The sequence below is a fragment of the Argopecten irradians genome, chromosome 4 (genome assembly GCF_041381155.1).
Source record: "Argopecten irradians isolate NY chromosome 4, Ai_NY, whole genome shotgun sequence".
Classification (NCBI taxonomy): Eukaryota; Metazoa; Mollusca; class Bivalvia; order Pectinida; family Pectinidae; genus Argopecten; species Argopecten irradians.
Genome location: NC_091137.1, coordinates 51,910,406 through 51,930,091, shown reverse-complemented (window position 1 = coordinate 51,930,091; position 19,686 = coordinate 51,910,406). Strand labels below are relative to the sequence as shown.

Genomic DNA, 19,686 nt, shown 5'->3' with positions numbered 1-19,686 from the left:
TGCAACGATTAGTTAAACATTTAACATTGTGAGTTTGTTAAATTATTTTGCACTATCGACATTTCATATAAGTCTAAGAAAACACTTTCGTTTCTAATGATTCCTACACAAACACGCTTCCAGTCATGATCATAAGTGATTGTGTAAACACGCGTCGTGTCTATGTAAAGGTAAGTCACCATTGTAAAGTGACACTAATTAGGAAGCCAGACTTGAGAGGATTATTAAACAATTCCTAATTAGCAGTCATTTTTGTAGTATGTTCCCGTAGGCCTGTGTATACCGATCGCGATATGTGCAGGTAAACCAATCATGTCTTACGACAAACCACGGGTATATTTACGTAGGCCTAGGCCTAATTAATTTTTTTTTAATTTGAAATTTTGACTGAAATTAAATTCGAGATAGCGGCTATTTTTTTCACTGAATATCCGTTCTAGGGACCAGAAATTGACTTTGACTCAACCGGAGTTTCGAGTCATCGAAATTCGAGTCATCCGATCTCAAAATACATATACAAAGAAGGGAAAAAAACGGGACTTCAAAATTAATTCGACTCAACCGGAATTTCGAGTCAAGCGATTTTGAGATAACGAGTTTAGACTGTATAACAATGACACTTTTAAATTATTTTTAAATTATGTTTTTTTTTTTTCAATTGGATAATGTATCAATAATGTCCATTTCGAATAAAAATTGAGATAACCGAGGCGGAACGACTACCGGTATATTATCGTTGTCAGGGTAGTGATGCGGTCAGAAGTGGAGCGAGCCGCTATATTTGATTTTCAACCGAGGAAAGTAACTGTGAAATAGCCTGTTGATCAAATGGTATGACTGTTGAGCTGCTGAATGTTTGTAATGTATGTAACAGTCTACGTATGCGATATAGACTAAATTCTTCATAGTCACGACTTTTATTGTATTGTACGGATGATAGACAAGTATTTGCATGGTGTGTGACTGTCGTAACTATGGAATTCCTCGAATATTCCTGATGAAAGCCCCCGGTTGTAGCCTCGACCAGCGATTCTTTTTGTGGTTTATTACCGTAACAATGCTTGAACACATATTCTGTTTTGATGTCAAATACATTTCAATTGGATCTAATAACAACTCTTTATTATTATTTTTAATCCGACAACGAGAAAACTTTGTTTACACTTCATACAGTAGGCCAACCGAATAAGCTAATGACGAGCATGATATTGTCTGTGCCGCCTAAGGATCAGTCTTGAGACAAATAGAAGACCGAAATCGTTTTTTAGTTTATTATTAATTCAAAGCAAATATGTCATCTGTGAAAAGGTAAAATGTAAATTAAGTAATTAAAGTTTATTTAGATTATCATATGACGCCAAATCTTACCGAAGCGTGCACTAGAAGTAGTCCGATCCTACTCTGAGTTTGTATTCATACGTCGTGTTTACGCTAATTTGAACGCAACTCCCCTCCCGTTGACTATATAGGGGCATATGTAAATATATAACCATGACAAAATATATGTCACATATATTCTTGAATAACATGAATTTGAGTTAATTCTTTCTCTGAAGTTAAGGCTGCCAAAGATTTGCATCACCTTCCATTTTTCCAAATTGTCTCCCTTTTATACCCTGGCCCCGGCCTTTAAGTATACCCAGATAAAGTTAAATTACAGCATTGAGAAACAAAAAAAAATCCTAGCCAGCCTATAGTTTGAAAGACAAATTACTTTGTAATGTAGCAATAAAGCAACTGAACCCTCCTCAAAAAAGGAATGAACAAAATAAAATAAAAAAATTCCCGACTGACGTACACTATTTTTTTCAGTCATGTAACCTGTGACATTTATATAATTTTTTGGCCTAATTAGTCCTGACTGACTTTTTGAGCCTGATGGGTGCAATGGGATAGTGTTTGTACGTCTTTGTTTCATAACTCAGGTGACCATTGAGGCCCCATAGGACTCTTGTTTTAGAAGGTTTTTGTCCACAAAAACATAAAGACTGCATTTGGAAGATGATTATTTTGTCATTTCAGATTAAATATTTTGATAATGTAAAACGATTGAATTTGGTGCAGTAAAATTTTAGCATGACAAGAATAAGATACCTTTGGGTAGTTTATCTGGTGAATGTTCCTATCCATACAGTTATGGGCTATTGATTGATTAAATTTATTTTGATTGAAACTTCAGACATTGCATTAAGCATACATCCAAAGTGGGAAATGTCCAGTAAAACAAAGGTTTATATATATAGACTCAAATGTACTTTATTACATGTGGGAAATGCCCAGTAAAACAACGGTTTATATATAGACTCAAATGTACTTTATTACATGTAGGAAATGCCCAGTAAAACAACGGTTTATTGATGCTGTGAAACAGCATTCTTAGGTACACTCGGCGAACCTGTGCACATCTAAACAATAAAACCACTCCGCGACGAAAATTAAATGTTGTTTTGTTCATTTTACATATTACTTGATAGTATGAATATATCGAACCTTAGTATTCAAAACCACAAAAATTAAATTTGTTCATACATATGCACTAAAGACGGTATGAATTAAGTGTTCAGTTGGGACTCTATGATTTATGTATCCCTACGCGTCATGTATGGTCCCAAAAATCACGAACAATGCCTTCTTCGATGTCTTCCTACGCGGCAGACTTTCGGTCGATTTTGGATTGTGTATGTCTATTTCAATTTTACGTAATTCATGCTACTAATCGATTAATGTAATGAAATGTTAGGAAGATAATTGCAAAAAAAAAGTTCTTATAACGGTTATAGAGTTTTTTTAATTTGGTTGCATTGACGAACTATATCTGGTGGTATCATTGCGCAGTAAAAGTTAATAGGTCACTGGGACTTGTGCCTTTTGTTTATCGACAACTGCGTTATATTGAAAGGGAAAAAGTACAAAATTTGTCAACAGAAACTTACAAAACATAATGATTATATAGATCTATATATGTACGAGCAACTAAAAGTGCCAAATGAACTTATATTGTCTTGTAATGTACGGTAGCCTTACGAAGACTTGCTTAAGTCTGATGCATTGCATCTAGTTTTCTTGACGTGTTATAAGTAACCAAATAATGAACCTTTAATTTGACCTAAATATCTGGCCATGATTTATTATTATTCAAAAGTCGGCAAAGCAAAAATCACGATATATTCTTCGCGATAATATGTCGCCAACCATTTACTGAGTCTTTCGAAGACTTGCTTAAGTCCGATGCATTACATGAAGTTTTTTTATGTTACCGACTAGCGTTCTTGTGAATTTAAAATAAATCTGAGTGTTATACGTAACGAAATAATGTAGCTTTTATTTGGCAAAAGTATCTGGCCGTGATTTATTAGTCAAAAGTCGTCAAAGCAACCCATGCTAATTTTTTAGAAAGGGAACCAAAACATATCCGGAAATGGTAATACATGTATTTCTAATGTTATATTTTTCCGAAAATATTCTTAAATGTTTGAAGAGATATTGATGAAATTGATAATTTTAGTAATTAATACAGAATCCTAAAAAATGATACTCAGATTCTGACCGGTTTTATTGGTGTTGAAATCATTATTTCAGAAATAGTTTAAAATTTTAATATAAAATTTACTTCAGGAAAATGAGTTATTCAACTTATAGTTCTTGAATCAACTTAGATATCATAAAATAAATACGATATACCGTAAACATATCCCTAATATAACACTGTACACTTAGTATTCTAAATTCAATATCTAAATGCAAAACCAATTTCTTTATTCCTTCGTTTGAGTTCTTCATTCACAGCATCTATGAGTGGCCTTGGCACTTTGATTAGCTCACCTGGTCCAAAGGACCGAGGTGAGCTTATGGGATACCGCAGCGTCCGTCGTCCGGCGTCCGTCGTCCGTCGTCCGTCAACAATCGACTTCTTCTCCATAACCGCTGGTCGGATTTCAATAAAATTTGACTGGTAGCATCCTTATGGGCTACTAACTGAAAATTGTACAAATGATGGGATTGACCCCCCGGGGGCCTGAGGGGCGGGGTCAGAAGGGGTCAATTTGGCTATTTCCATATAAACGACTTTTTCTCTGAAACCAAGCATGGGATAGCACCCATAATGCAATTATGGTAGCATCCTTATAGGGTGGGGATTCCAAATTGTACAAATGAGGGGGCTGACCCCCCGGGGGCCTGAGGGGCGGGGTCAAATGGGGTCAATTTGGCTATTTCCATTTAAACGACTTCTTCTCTGAAACTAAGCATGAGATAGCACTCATAATCAATTGTAGTATCGTTATAGGGTGGGGATTCAAAATTGTACAAATGATGGGGCTGACTCCCGGGGGGGCTGAGGGGCAGGGTCAAAAGGGGTCAATTTGGCTATTTCCATATAAACGACTTCTTCTCTGAAACCAAGCATGGGATAGCACCCATAATGCAATGATATCATCCTTATAGGGTGGGGATTCAAAATTGTACAAATAATGGGGCTGACCCCCCGGGGGCCTGAGAGGCGGGGTCAAATGGGGTCAATTTGGCTATTTCCATTTAAAACGACTTCTTCTCTGAAACTAAGCATGAGATAGCACTCATAATGCAATTGTAGCATCCTTATAGGGTGGGGATTCAAAATTGTGCAAATGATAGGGCTGACCCCCCGGCGGCCTGAGGGGCGGGGTCAAAAGGGGTCAATTTGGCTATTTCCATATAAATGACTTCTTCTCTGCAACTAAGCATGGTATAGCACCCATAATGCAATGGTAGCATCCTTGTAGGCTGGGGATTCCAAATTGAGCAAATGATAGGGCTGACCCCCCGGGGGCCTGAGGGGCGGGGTCAAAAATGGTCAATTTCCATATAAATGACTTTTTCTCTGCAACTTAACATGGGATTGCGCTCATAATGCAATGGTTACATCCTTAAAGGGTTTGGATTCAAAATTTTGCAAATGATGGGGCTGACCCCCCCAGGAGCCTGAAGGGTGGGGTCAAAAGGGGTCAATTTAGCTATTTCCATATAAACGACTTCTTTGCAACTAAGAATGGAAGAGCACTTATAATGCAATGGTAGCATCCTTATAGGGTTGGGATTTGAAATTGTACAAATGATAGGGCTGACCCCCGGGGCCTTAAACGGCAATAGATGCGAGGTCAAAAAGGTCAATTAGGCTACTATTTTCATATAAATTACTTTGTCTCTGAACCTATGTACTGGATAGCATATTTGTATGGTATCAATAGCATCATTGTATGGTTGTGATTCAAAATTAAACTTTGGGAGTCAATTTTGCTTATTTTTCTAATTGTTAGATTCTTGTGATAATTACTAACAAAAAACCAGGTGAGCGATACAGGCCCTCTGGGCCTCTTGTATATAGACTGAAATGTACTTTATAACATGTGGGAAATGTCCAGTAAAACAAAGGTTTATATATAGACTCAAATGTACTTTATTACATGTGGGAAATGTCCAGTAAAACAACGGTTTATATATAGACTCAAATGTACTTTATTACATGTGGGAAATGCCCAGTAAAACAACGGTTTATATATAAACTGAAATGTACTTTATAACATGTGGGAAATGTCCAGTAAAACAAAGGTTTATATATAGACCCAAATGTACTTTATTACATGTGGGAAATGTCAAGTAAAACAACGGTTTATATATAGACTCAAATGTACTTTATTACATGTGGGAAATGTCCAGTAAAACAACGGTTTAAATATAGACTGAAATGTACTTTATAACATGTGGGAAATGTCCAGTAAAACAAAGGTTTATATATAGACTCAAATGTACTTTATTACATGTGGGAAATGCCCAGTAAAACAACGGTTTATATATAGACTCAAATGTACTTTATTACATGTGGGAAATGCCCAGTAAAACAACGGTTTATATATAAACTAAAATGTACTTTATAACATGTGGGAAATGTCCAGTAAAACAAAGGTTTATATATAGACTCAAATGTACTTTATTACATGTGGGAAATGTCCAGTAAAACAACGGTTTATATATAGACTCAAATGTACTTTATTACATGTGGGAAATGCCCAGTAAAACAACGGTTGATATATAAACTGAAATGTACTTTATTACATGTGGGAAATGCCCAGTAAAACAACGGTTTATATATAAACTGAAATGTACTTTATAACATGTGGGAAATTTCCAGTAAAACAACGGTTTATATATAGACTCAAATGTACTTTATTACATGTGGGAAATGTCCAGTAAAACAACGGTTTATATATAAACTGAAATGTACTTTATAACATGTGGGAAATGTCCAGTAAAACAACGGTTTATATATAAACTGAAATGTACTTTATAACATGTGGGAAATGTCCAGTAAAACAACGGTTTATATATAGACTCAAATGTACTTTATTACATGTGGGAAATGTCCAGTCTTAACTACACAATATGTAGCATTTGTATATATACCATCATCAACACTTTCACACATCTGACGTTTTCAGGATGAATTGGAACAGTTCATCAGAAGGATGACTGCTGATGGCAATATCATGGAAAAGGTAACAAACTTATCAACATTTTCATAATGACTCTTTGTCTGGTTACCATTTACACCATTTGTTAAAATATATTGGTGTCTGGTTACTGTCAGATGTAATTTTTAGCTCATCTTGCCCAAAGGGCTCTGCCTAGGGGCAGGAGGGGCAGGGCCCAATAGGGGAAATAGAAGTAAATCCTTTCAATTGCTACTAGAAGTAGTCATAGAGTTCTGTATAGATTGAAACCAAATTTGGTCAGAAAAATCCTCTGGGGAAGGGGAACAGAGTATAAATATAAATTATTGCTGTGACTAAATTACCGGGCCAGGAGGGGCGGGGCCCAATAGGGGAAATAGAGACCTGATAATAATGATATTGGGCCTGTACCATACTTGGATGAAGGGCTACCAAGTTTGTTGAAGTGAATGACCTTTACCTTAACTTTAAATGTCAACGTCATCAAATGTATTGGAAACTTTCGAGCTTCTTGTACCAATAGTCAGATGACTGCAGGCACATGGGTCTCTTGTGGTTATTATTTTTGCATATTTTTGATATTTAGATGTGTTTGGAGCACATTGATAGATGTTGTGTGCAGTCATTTGGAGTGAAAAATCTACCTCTTTTTGTTCACTAGGGGCTAACATGTCTGATGATGTCATTAGTTTTAGAAGAAATATGTATTTACCAAGGTAAAGATGTCACAAACTTCAAGTGCTTGTCAGGTGACTGTTAATGCCCTTTGGACCTCTTGTTTTAGGTATAATAGATCAAGCCTGTATATATTTGCTGTTATTTTGTTATAGCTTCTGGACCAATTAAAGGCTTGTATCAAAGAAGCACTGCCCACATGGGAAACTAACGGGACAATGATGGTAAGTTGTTAAATATGTGTTTGGTATCACTGGTAACCCAAAATGTGTTAATCTTGCCGAAACTTGTTAGAATAACGGCAGAATACTTAATTTTTAACAAGTTTCGGCAGGATTACATATGTGCTTTTTTATTCAGTATTAACCCTTTATATTAAGACTTTTCCTCAGAATTCCAATTCGATTAATAAAATTAAGTATTTCTGCCGTAAAATTAAGTATTTTTCTGTCCGCCGTGGGTCGTGACGGCTGACGGCCGAATAACAGAGGGTATCAGTCACAATTACCCAACTTCGTTACGTGCACGGCTATTTATTACTACATTGTCGGAGGTTGGGAATCGCCAAACTTTTCCGATGCGACGGTGAAATTAACAGATTCGGCGATAGAATTAAGAGTTTCTGCGTTTATATTCAGTGTTTCTGCGTTTATATTCAATGTTTCTGCGCTAATATTAACACATTTCGTCGCTTACATCGAGCGGGCGCGCCGAGCCGTGACGGCCGAGCACACGGCTTACACAGGTAAACTTTACCTTGTGAAACGAGACTTACAGCACGTACAGCCGCCAGCCGATTGTACCTGTAAAATAATTATGTTTACAATTCTCTTTTCCCCTTTAAAAATACATATATCCTCATTATCCTATTCTCCTATCTTGTGTTGTTTTCTTTCCTGCGTCTCGTCATTTGAGCTATGCATTTTGCACCTTTTTTCGGAAGAGTTCCGATGCGAGCGGTAACAAATGAATAACTGTCTAGGTTATGTGTAAAATATGTGTATATACACGGGGATTAACTATGACAAACAAATTATGTGTTTGATTATGTGCAATTACATGTATGTATATTCTTCTCACAAATTTGAATTGTTGACGATATTAAAATAAGATCGTTTTCCATAAAATGAATAAATATTTGTTATTTACAGACGTTTTGCTGTTGCCTTTAATTGTAAAATGCTGATTAAGTGTTATACATAATGATCTGCTTTTCAGGTTTGCTGAATTGATTTGATATACATTAAACGACCGATATCATATTCTGGTAATTATTTGATGTACTTTGTTGCACGTAATGCCAGTATAGAGGCCAAACTTAACTGGTGAACTAATATGATAAAATTTAATTCATATTGTCAGAAACAATTACACATATATGTTTCTGATTAAATACATGTTTAGTTTTAAGAAGTATTCGTCAATTATTTATAATAAAATTATAAATAGTATACACGTGTCAATTTTCAGTTGTTTTTATTCATGCTAAAGATATATAATTCGTAATATATAAATGCGTAATTTTGAGTGTTCATGGGTCTTTTTGTGATATTTGTGTAGCCATGAAAATGTTTTTTTTATAAATGATTGGCTGATTATAAAATCAAGCCCTCATGTGTCTGATGGCCCGGTCAATGCTGTTGGAGAAAGCAACTTCCGCCGACGGTTTCAGGTGTGTACCATCTTTAGCTCGGATTGAGGTTGTCTTCAACAAGTCTCTGTCGTGTTGCCAAATGATGTCAGTGTGTTGTTTCTTCATCATTCTGTTGATAAGTGATGCGGTCTTGTTGAATTTGCGATCGTGTCTCGGAAAAAGCTCGCCGAACATCACCACTTCTACACCCTGGGCGATAAACAGTTGATGGATTTCTTGAAGAAGTCCAATTGTACGGGCCGTTGACTGGTCAGCGATGTCATTTTCGCCTATCTGTACAAAGACGGAGTGATAGATGGAAAAATCTTCGGCTAGTACGATGTCTCTCAGCTGTCGAAGCTTCAAACCACCTCGTCCGAAGGCATGGAATGACCAATTGGGTAGTGGTATTTCTTCTTTTCTCCATCGGGCGATGAGGCGCTGATAAAGCTGTGACCGAGGATGCAGGTCTTCTTGGTGTCGCTGGACAGGTATCGGTAGGTTGCTTCTTGAAAGGTATTCATGTTGTATGATACTATAAGGATTGTGTGAGGGAGTATTTATAGCCTTGGCCACTGATATTTTTTGTTGGAATGACAAAGACTATAAAATCAAAACAAGATTCCGGCAATTAAGAAGTTTAATTGGTCAGTAAAAAGATCACTTTTTCTCACAATTGTTTTTTTTTTTTTATTTGATATTACATAATTACATGTTTGACTTAAATAAACAATGGTGATATACTGTCTTTGCTAATTAGTCAGTGTTATGGTAAAGGTTTTTACTACTACCCTAATTACGAGGCCATGCCCAGGCCTATGTTATTACAATGAAGCGAACTTAGCTTGGTCATGTATGATTTCTTTTGTGTCGTCAAAGAGAGGTACTCTGGATAAGACCATAAGGAGAGTAGTGTAGGGAGCTGTATTCATCGATTGGTTAAATGATAAAACGTGTATATTTCTTCATATTCCAGTTTACACATAATGGTAGTGAGATTTCAACAAATTTTTTAAAATTATTATTTCTTTGTCGATTAACTTATTGAATCTGAAACTTAACGACATACATTAATTTTTTATACGTTTCTGATTCAGTATGCATTTTTTATACTTGTGACGTCGTTACACCTAAAAATATCTTTAAAAGGGTTTTTTCCTAATATTACTATCACTGGACAATATTAAAAACGTCTTTAAAAGCAACTGGTTAGCTGGGGATATTTGTTAGATCTATGTACAACTCGTTATAGGAAATGACATCGGGATATACCGGTGTCTGTATTAATCATCATATCTTATTTCTAAAAAAGAGACACAAAAGTGAAAATAATATTGGTTTGAATAAATATCCTGATGAACCTCATGGCACGAATCGAATAAAGCACTAATAAGAAGGTCACATAATAACAGAATTTTCATACAATTTTCAGTTTAAGAGCACACCTTTCGAAACCCAGTTACTGGGAGTTATCATAGCTGGCATGTTATTTATTACACCATAAAATACACATTAACATGGAATATTGTGTCAACACAAACCGACCAACGGCTAGCAATTTTTTCAAGGCTATATTTAGTGCGTGACGTAATCGATACACAATGTCACTATGATAAACATAAAATATCATATGAACGATCACTGTGCTATACATTTGTTAAAAATTATATACTCAAAATGCTAATCAATGAAAGACAGAGACTAGATTGTCAGTGAAGTTCGGGAAGATCCTTTTTAACCCAGTACACTTTAATGGGGGTTTACAAAGAATGAACTTTACAAAAAAAACCCAACTTATTGCCAGTATATGTTCTTCTCTCTCTGTCAGGTGAATTATATTACCTGTACATTTACTTATATGTTGTCGCCATAGATACACCTCTCAGGTGTACTGTGTACCGCACACGTGTCATCCGACTAATTTGAATTGAATTGCTTGCCCTATTGGGGCCATCCTGACACCACGGGTAGGAGCTAGCTAGCGGTACCCTCCGGGGTTACGAAGGGGATGCGTATGCATTTTGGGGGGCTCGAAGTGAGAAAAATGGCCAACGATAGTTGTATACACTTTTTCAATGCGATCATATGTGTATGATTTTTAACACCAGAAACACAGTCATACAGCTACCTAATAATTTAATGAGACCATAGTATATATAGTTTCATATGTAGTGTATGTCTAATTTCTGTGAGCACTTTTTCACACCGCGGTCGCTTATAATAAGATGATAATATGATACTAAGGATTTTTGTCTAAAATACATCCTTGATGATACCAAGGACGTATGTGAGGTGAATAAGTCACGCTGGGTTTTGGGCAAGTACGACGTAGGAGCTTTTGCGTTTGTGTACTGACAGTGACGTTGGGCGACGACTGTTTTTCCGTTGATATCCGCCGGCGCAGCCTTTGATGTATTGTCATTGTCATTATTGTCATTTTGTAAAAATACTGGTTATAGAATAATGAATGGACGACATCCTTGTGACCGAGAGGGAAGTGTTACATTTTTTAGTACGAATGGTACTAGCCTTATTGATTATCTACTTGTGGAGACTAATAACTTTCATGACATAGTAGAGTTTAAGTCTGGAAATTTTGAACCTGTCTCCGACCACGCACCTATATCTTTTACGTTGAGAATAGAACAAATCTCTGAAGTAAGACAAATTAAAGATGATATTCATACTCGATGTGTATGTAAAAATATACGGTGGATGGATGGAAATATAAATGAGATAAGACAAAATCTTATGGAAAATATGAATTCATTAAATGATTCACTTAGACCTTCATTGACAAACCGGGTTGATATTGAAAGATGTATTGAACGAGTTGGTTCTATTCTACGTGATGTATGTTTACCGTTGTGTGATGTTTTTACCTGTAATTTACATAAATCTGATGAATGTCAAAGGAAGAAATCAGCATTGAAAGAAGATAAACCTTGGTTCAATGATATTTGTAAGCAAAAGTACAACGAATACAAAAGAGCCTTGTATAATTTTAATAATGAGAAAAATGACAGTAATCATCAAGCGCTTGCAGTGAAAAAGACCGCTTATAAAAAGTATGAAGTAAGACTTAAAAGAGAATATCAACGACATGAAGGTGACATGATGGAATATTTAAGAAAACATAACCCAAAACATTTTTACCAATTTTTCTGCAAAAGTAAATCAAAGACATCTGATAAACTTTCAATTGATGATTTCTTCCTCCACTACAAGAATCTCGTGAGCCAATGTAACCTAGATGGGGATCAATGTACCAACAATACTAATGATTTTATTGATAACAATTTGTCCTGTGTGTTTAATGAATTAGATAAGGAAATTACTGATCAAGAGGTTTTATTTTCTATACGCAAATTAAAAAGAAACAAAAGTTGTGGTGTCGACAAAATACTTAATGAACTTTTCCTTGATTGTAAGGACATACTTGCTCCATTTTTGGTCAAGCTTTTTAATGCCATTTTTCATTCGGGCATATTTCCAGAGGCCTGGTCCACTGGTTCTATTACACCAGTTTTTAAGAAAGGTGATACTGAAAATATTAATAACTACAGAGGAATAACTCTTGTTAGCTGTATGGGTAAACTTTTTACATCCATATTGAATGAACGTTTAGTAAAGTGGAGTACTGAAAATGATATTATAACAGATGCTCAATTTGGCTTCAAACCGGGCTATTCAACGATAGATGCAATATATGTACTTTAAACCTTAATTAACAAGTATTTAAGTAAAAAGGGCGGGAGATTGTATTGTTGTTTTGTGGATTATAAGAAGGCATTCGATCTTATTGACAGATCTCAGTTATGGAGTAAATTGATTAAACAGGGTGTAAGAGGGAAAATGTTACAAATAATTCAATCATTATATAGCTCGGTCAAATCTTGTGTTAAGCATAATGGTTATTATTCAGATTTTTTCTCAAATACAATCGGTCTCTTCCAAGGAGAAATTCTCTCCCCGATTTTGTACTCATTATTTGTAAATGATTGTGAAATGCACTTTATTAATGAATGCTGTCCATCAATTGAACTTAATTTAATAAGTATTTTTCTTTTAATGTATGCAGATGATACAGTGCTTTTTGCAGAAACACCAGAGAAATTACAGCAAATATTAGATGCTCTGAAGTCTTACAATAATAAACATAGCCTTAATTTGAATATTGATAAGACAAAAATAGTTGTGTTTAGGAATGGGGGCATTATTAGAAACAATGAAAAGTGGTTTTATAATGGAAGCGAATTACAAATTGTTGACCGATTCAATTATCTTGGAATGCTTTTCAATTATAATGGGAAATTTTATGTAACTCAAAAACATGTTGCTGAACAAGGCAATAAGGCTTATTATGCAATCAATAATAAGTTCAAAAAAAGAGCACTTGTAATAATTTAGTACATTGTGAACTCGGAAGATTGCCATTGTCAACATTAAGAAAATTACGTATAATTAAATACTGGCTTAAAATTCGTAACTCAAATAACTGTGTATTAAGAGCTTGCTACGAAGACAGAATACGCTCTGATGACAGTTGGATTTTAAATATACGAGGGGAATTAAATAAATTAGGATTAACATATCTCTGGAATAATACGACAGTAGATGATAAAGTTATTTATAAAATTATTGAGAATAGATTTTACGATGTTTATAGACAAGAACTAATTTCAAATGTACAAACGATATCAAAGGGGTTTCTTTATAGACATATTGTAGATAAATTCACTCTTCAATTTTACTTAACAAAATCAATTAATAATTCACATATGAAGAATATTGCACGTATAAGACTTAGTTCACATAATTTAAATATTGAACAAGGGAGGTATAGGAATCGTCAGAGAATTCAAAGATTGTGTGAGGTATGTAATGCTAATGACATTGAAGATGAATTTCACTTTATACTTATATGTAATTGTTACTCTGAATTAAGAAAAAAATATATTAAATCATATTATTATAAACGTCCTAGTGTGTTTAAGTTGGTACTCTTATTATCAACCCAGAATATAGGGGAATTAAACAGGTTAGGAAAATATATAGATTTGGCTTTAAAGCTACGAGATAATTTAATTTCTAATTTAAGTTAATTAATATTTCAAGGTTTTGAAATGTGCATTATAAATCATTGATCTTATGTTTTATGAAATAGTATATATACATAACCAATCATACAATGTACATGTTTTGCCATGCAAAATGTAGTTATATGTTTGTCCAGCACTGTCTGCATTGTTATATTGTATATGTTTATGTCAACTCTACGATGTTGTAAAAAACAAGGAAATAAAAGAATCTGAATCTGATGTAGCTTGTGGGTGCGAGGGTTACCGTCTTACATTCTGAAGCGTCATTTCATGAGTTGTCGTATTTTTTAACAAAAATTTAAGACATATCTTCTAAATCTTCCGTCCTTAAAGCAAGTACTAAAGGTTGTGAAATTTTATTAACTTTACATTGGTGTTTCGTTGGACTCGATTTCCCGGTTTGTCTAGCGTTACGCGTGGTGTTTAGTAGGGTAAAGAGACAGTTCTCACTTATAAATCCTTGATGAAACTTTTAACCCAGTACACTTTAATGGGGGTTTACAAAGAATGAACTTTACAAAAAAACCCAACTTATTGCCAGTATATGTTCTTCTCTCTCTGTCAGGTGAATTATATTACCTGTACATTTACTTATATGTTGTCGCCATAGATACACCTCTCAGGTGTACTGTGTACCGCACACGTGTCATCCGACTAATTTGAATTGAATTGCTTGCCCTATTGGGGCCATCCTGACACCACGGGTAGGAGCTAGCTAGCGGTACCCTCCGGGGTTACGAAGGGGATGCGTATGCATTTTGGGGGGCTCGAAGTGAGAAAAATGGCCGACGATAGTTGTATACACTTTTTCAATGCGATCATATGTGTATGATTTTTAACACCAGAAACACAGTCATACAGCTACCTAATAATTTAATGAGACCATAGTATATATAGTTTCATATGTAGTGTATGTCATATGTAGTGTATGTCTAATTTCTGTGAGCACTTTTTCACACCGCGGTCGCTTATAATAAGATAATATGATACTAAGGATTTTTGTCTAAAATACATCCTTGATGATACCAAGGACGTATGTGAGGTGAATAAGTCACGCTGGGTTTTGGGCAAGTACGACGTAGGAGCTTTTGCGTTTGTGTACTGACCGTGACGTTGGGCGACGACTGATTTTCCGTTGATATCCGCCGGCGCAGCCTTTGATGTAGCTTGTGGGTGCGGAGGTTACCGTCTTACTTTCTGAAGCGTCATTTCATGAGATGTCGTATTTTTTTAACAAAAATTTAAGACATATCTTCTAAATCTTCCGTCCTTAAAGCAAGTACTAAACGTTGTGAAATTTTATTAACTTTACATTGGTGTTTCGTTGGACTCGATTTCCCGGTTTGTCTAGCGTTACACGTGGTGTTTAGTAGGGTAAAGAGACAGTTCTCACTTATAAATCCTTGATGATACTTTTGACGATGTTGGGATACAAAATGGGGGTGGTTTCAGTACCAAGTATTTATGAATTGGCATATATAATACATTCACTTGACTTTATATATATAATCATTGACACACACGCCATATTGCAAGTCAGCAATTTTAGGAGATTCACGTAACAGTACATCCGGGTACTCGGTAATCTGTACACATTTACATTTTTATTATGATAAAATGGTGCGTTAGTCTGATAACTATTAGGCCTAAATCAAGTTCAAAAAGTGTTAATAAAATACGGAACACGATTACATATATACAAGGATTTATAAGGATTTATAAGCATTTATAATTCCATGATATATTTAAATTATTTGTGCAGTCAAAAATGATAATTTCAGTTTATGCTGGAAATGGCTTTATTAGACCGTGTTGAAACCCCTCCGTGCCGCGCGCGACCGGAATAACCTGTAAACCGCCGATATCGAGGTCAAATTTTCTGACCGCCCGATTATGCATATTTTCTAGCCCTAAACCGTGTGACGTCACAATAGTCCGTGGCTTATTGCTGTACTTTAACTGATGTGCTATCACTTACATCGACGGTCACAGGAAAAGCCGATCAAAGATTTTTTTTATGATTACTTTTGAGTGAAGTTAATCGTACAATAACTTTGTCTCGAATATAAATAACTAAAAGAGTGAAATTCGATGTTTCAAATACTCTAATTTGTGCTCTAATAGCAGGTATCTTCGTGTAATTATGAAAGAAAATCCACACAGAAATAAAAGTTTCCGATTTTTTGTCGAGGAGTTCAGCAACGAATACGCTTTAATTAGATAATATTTTCCTGTAGTCTGTATCTTTGATACATTGTGAATTGCAAAGTTTGTGACTGTAGAATGAAATTTTACGTAACAATTGAAGAAATTCTTGATTGAAGCATCAAGGATATGATGCTTGACATACATGCACACCGATGATTTATCATTACAAACATTGTTTTGTGTGTTGCTAACCGAATAAATCGAGATACATTTATTACAATACCGTAAAACGTTTCAACATGTGGTAGAAAGAATTTACTTTCGATATTATAAAAGACCTAAATATTGAGATATTAAGCAAAACAAACTATTTTTTCAGACCGTGCTTTCAATTTTTAATCGATATACTAGTAGATACACCGACATTATAGATATATAATTAGCCATGCCTTTGGTTTGATGGTTATGTAATACCTTGACCAGGATGTTATTTACCTGTACACAACGCCATTCATCGAACTCACCTGTAATTACCTGGCCGCGGGCAATTTGCTATTCGGTGGACTATATCGGGTATTTGCTATTGTCTTACTGTCAATCAGGTTAGGACATCCGTTAATTGGATTGTGATTTGAATTATGGAAACCCCGTACATCTATGCTCTAGGTTTTTTTATTGTCACCTCCATTTTTAGAATGAAGATGTAAAAGCAAATGGAAATAAAATATACCTGATCATACCTAGGAATACATATTACATACACACATATATATATGTCGTACGCAGGTAAAACAAAAATGGAAGGTGACTTATTCAGAAACAAAAATGGTTCTAAGAACTAGTTCAACTAAAGGTTTAACCTTAAAAATTATTCCAGTCTAGACTGTAATTACGGAATCGTGGCATATAGCAATCTCCAGTAATTTCTAAGGTATTAGTAAAATTTCTAAGCATGTATTTTCACCGTTTCAAATCTTAATGTACATGTATAGTCATACAAGAAGGGTTACAACATTATCACACTAAATATACTTATTTAAATATCACTTAGTATATTTTTAAAAAGGGATAAGATATTATATTTATTTTTAATGCCTGTATACAAATAATTTCAATTTTCATTTGAACACTGTATGTGGTTACTTTTTGGATTATACGATAAATGTTCATATATCATAATATTAAATCTCGGTATGATATACAAAACGGTCGACAATGAATATACTATTAAGGATTTAGTATAATTTTGAAATAATGAATTTAAATCTACACTTAAACTGTAATATAGGAACATATATCAGAAATACCATTGATGTATTTCTGCTTTTTAGTAAACGTTATGGATAAAGTTTCAAAGGCAACAATATAGATATACATATTATTTTCGGTATAAGTTCGGTACTGTAACTCCAATATCACATAACTGATAACCGTCCACATTTTATTTTTACTCAAAAACGGTGCCGTGTTTGCATCATATCGTTATAGCAGAAGTTTGAATGAAATAAAAACACGGATTCTAGATATATTCATGCTAAATTTTGGGATTTTACTCGTAAAAAGATAGTGTTACATTATACTTTTTTTTATTACACTGAAATTTACATCATATGCTATCTAAATCTCAGTCCAGACTGATCCGAACATCATTTTGATATCGCTATCAAATTGGACTGATTATCTAATCTAAAGTTAAATATATACTTGTTTGAATTTTTCAAGTGGTGTAAATGGAATGTTTTGAAACTGAAAATATCTACATCATAAAGCTAGAATAACCATTTACTCGAAAAACTCAAATTGTAGATCTAACGTATACGTATATATGCTGTATACATGTATAGTACTAGGCTTACCTTGCGTCACGGCTCGGCGCGCCCCGCTCGATGTAAGCGACGAAATGTGTTAATATAAACGCAGAAACATTGAATATAAACGGTCTAACGAAACATTGAATATAAACGCAGAAATAAATAAATACTGGAATTACATGCAACAAAGTACATCAAATATTACCAGAATATGATATCGGTCGTTTAATGTATATCAAATCAATTCAGCAAACCTGAAAAGCAGATCATTATGTATAACACTTAATCAGCATTTTACAATTAAAGGCAACAGCAAAATATCTTTCAAAACGTCTGTAAATAACAAATATTTATTTATTTTATGGAAAACGATCTTATTTTAATATCGTCAACAATTCAAATTTGTGAGAAGAATATACATACATGTAATTGCACATAATCAAACACATAATTTGTTTGTCATAGTTAATCCCCGTGTATATACACATATTTTACACATAACCTAGACAGTTATTCATTTGTTACCGCTCGTATCGGAACTCTTCCGAAAAAAGGTGCAAAATGCATAGCTCAAATGACGAGACGCGGGAAAGAAAACAACACAAGATAGGAGAATAGGATAATGAGGATATATGTATTTTTAAAGGGGAAAAGAGAATTGTAAACATAATAATTTTACAGGTACAATCGGCTGGCGGCTGTACGTACTGTAAGTCTTGTTTCACAAGGTAAAGTTTACCTGTGTAAGCCGTGTGCTCGGCCGTCATGGCTCGGCGCGCCCGCTCGATGTAAGCGACGAAATGTGTTAATATTAGTGCAGAAACATTGAATATAAACGCAGAAACACTGAATATAAACGCAAAAACTTTTAATTCTATCGCCGAATCTGTTAATTTCACCGTCGCATCGGAAAAGTTTGGCGATTCCCAACCTCCGACAATGTAGTAATAAATAGCCGTGCACGTAACGCAGTTGGGTAATTGTGACTGATACCCTCTGTTATTCGGCCGTCAGCCGTCACGACCCACGGCGGACAGAAAAATACTTAATTTTACGGCAGAAATACTTAATTTTATTAATCGAATTGGAATTCTGAGGAAAAGTCTTAATATAAAGGGTTAATACTGAATAAAAAAGCACATATGCTAATCCTGCCGAAACTTGTTAAAAATTAAGTATTTTGCCGTTATTCTAACAAGTTTCGGCAAGATTAACACATTTTGGGTTACCAGTGTAAGGAATCTTACTAAATAACAAAATATATCAAATATATATTTCATGTTTGATGGTATCCTAAAATAGACTTATTTGATATCCTGGCATTAAATAATATCATTTGATATCCTGGCGTTAAATAGTCTCATTTGATAACTTGACATTAAATAATCTCATTTGATATCTTGTCATTAAATAGGAGATGTCATTAACTAGGAGATGGTAGATGTTGTTAACGTTATCAAATAATTGATTCTGTGTTGTAGACTGAGAGACAAGCACATGTATGGGCTCATCAGAACTTACTGGAGCAGGTTAGTTACTCCTACAAACTATAACCTAGAGCAGGTTAGGTACCCTACAAACTATAACCTAGACCAGGTTAGGTACCCGACATCTACAAACTATAACCTAGAGCAGGTTACATACCCGACATCTACAAACTATAACCTAGAGCAGGTAAGGTACCCTACAAACTATAACCTAGAGCAGGTTAGGTACCCTACAAACTATAACCTAGAGCAGGTTAGGTACCCTACAAACTATAACCTAGAGCAGGTTAGGTACCCTACAAACTATAACCTAGAGCAGGTTAGGTACCCTACAAACTATAACCT

The 19,686-nt window shown here is 34.8% G+C and overlaps 1 protein-coding gene across 1 annotated transcript in view; it reads left to right on the top strand.

The window, feature by feature from the left end:
• Nucleotides 1–19,686, top strand: part of LOC138322355 (nucleoporin NUP188-like) — a 217,793-nt gene that overhangs the window by 11,989 nt on the left and 186,118 nt on the right. Inside the window, exons 2-4 of the mRNA XM_069266395.1 lie at nucleotides 6,474–6,530; nucleotides 7,316–7,384; nucleotides 19,336–19,383. Coding sequence (XP_069122496.1) covers nucleotides 6,474–6,530; nucleotides 7,316–7,384; nucleotides 19,336–19,383 — 174 coding nt within the window. The remainder of the gene's footprint in view (nucleotides 1–6,473; nucleotides 6,531–7,315; nucleotides 7,385–19,335; nucleotides 19,384–19,686) is intronic.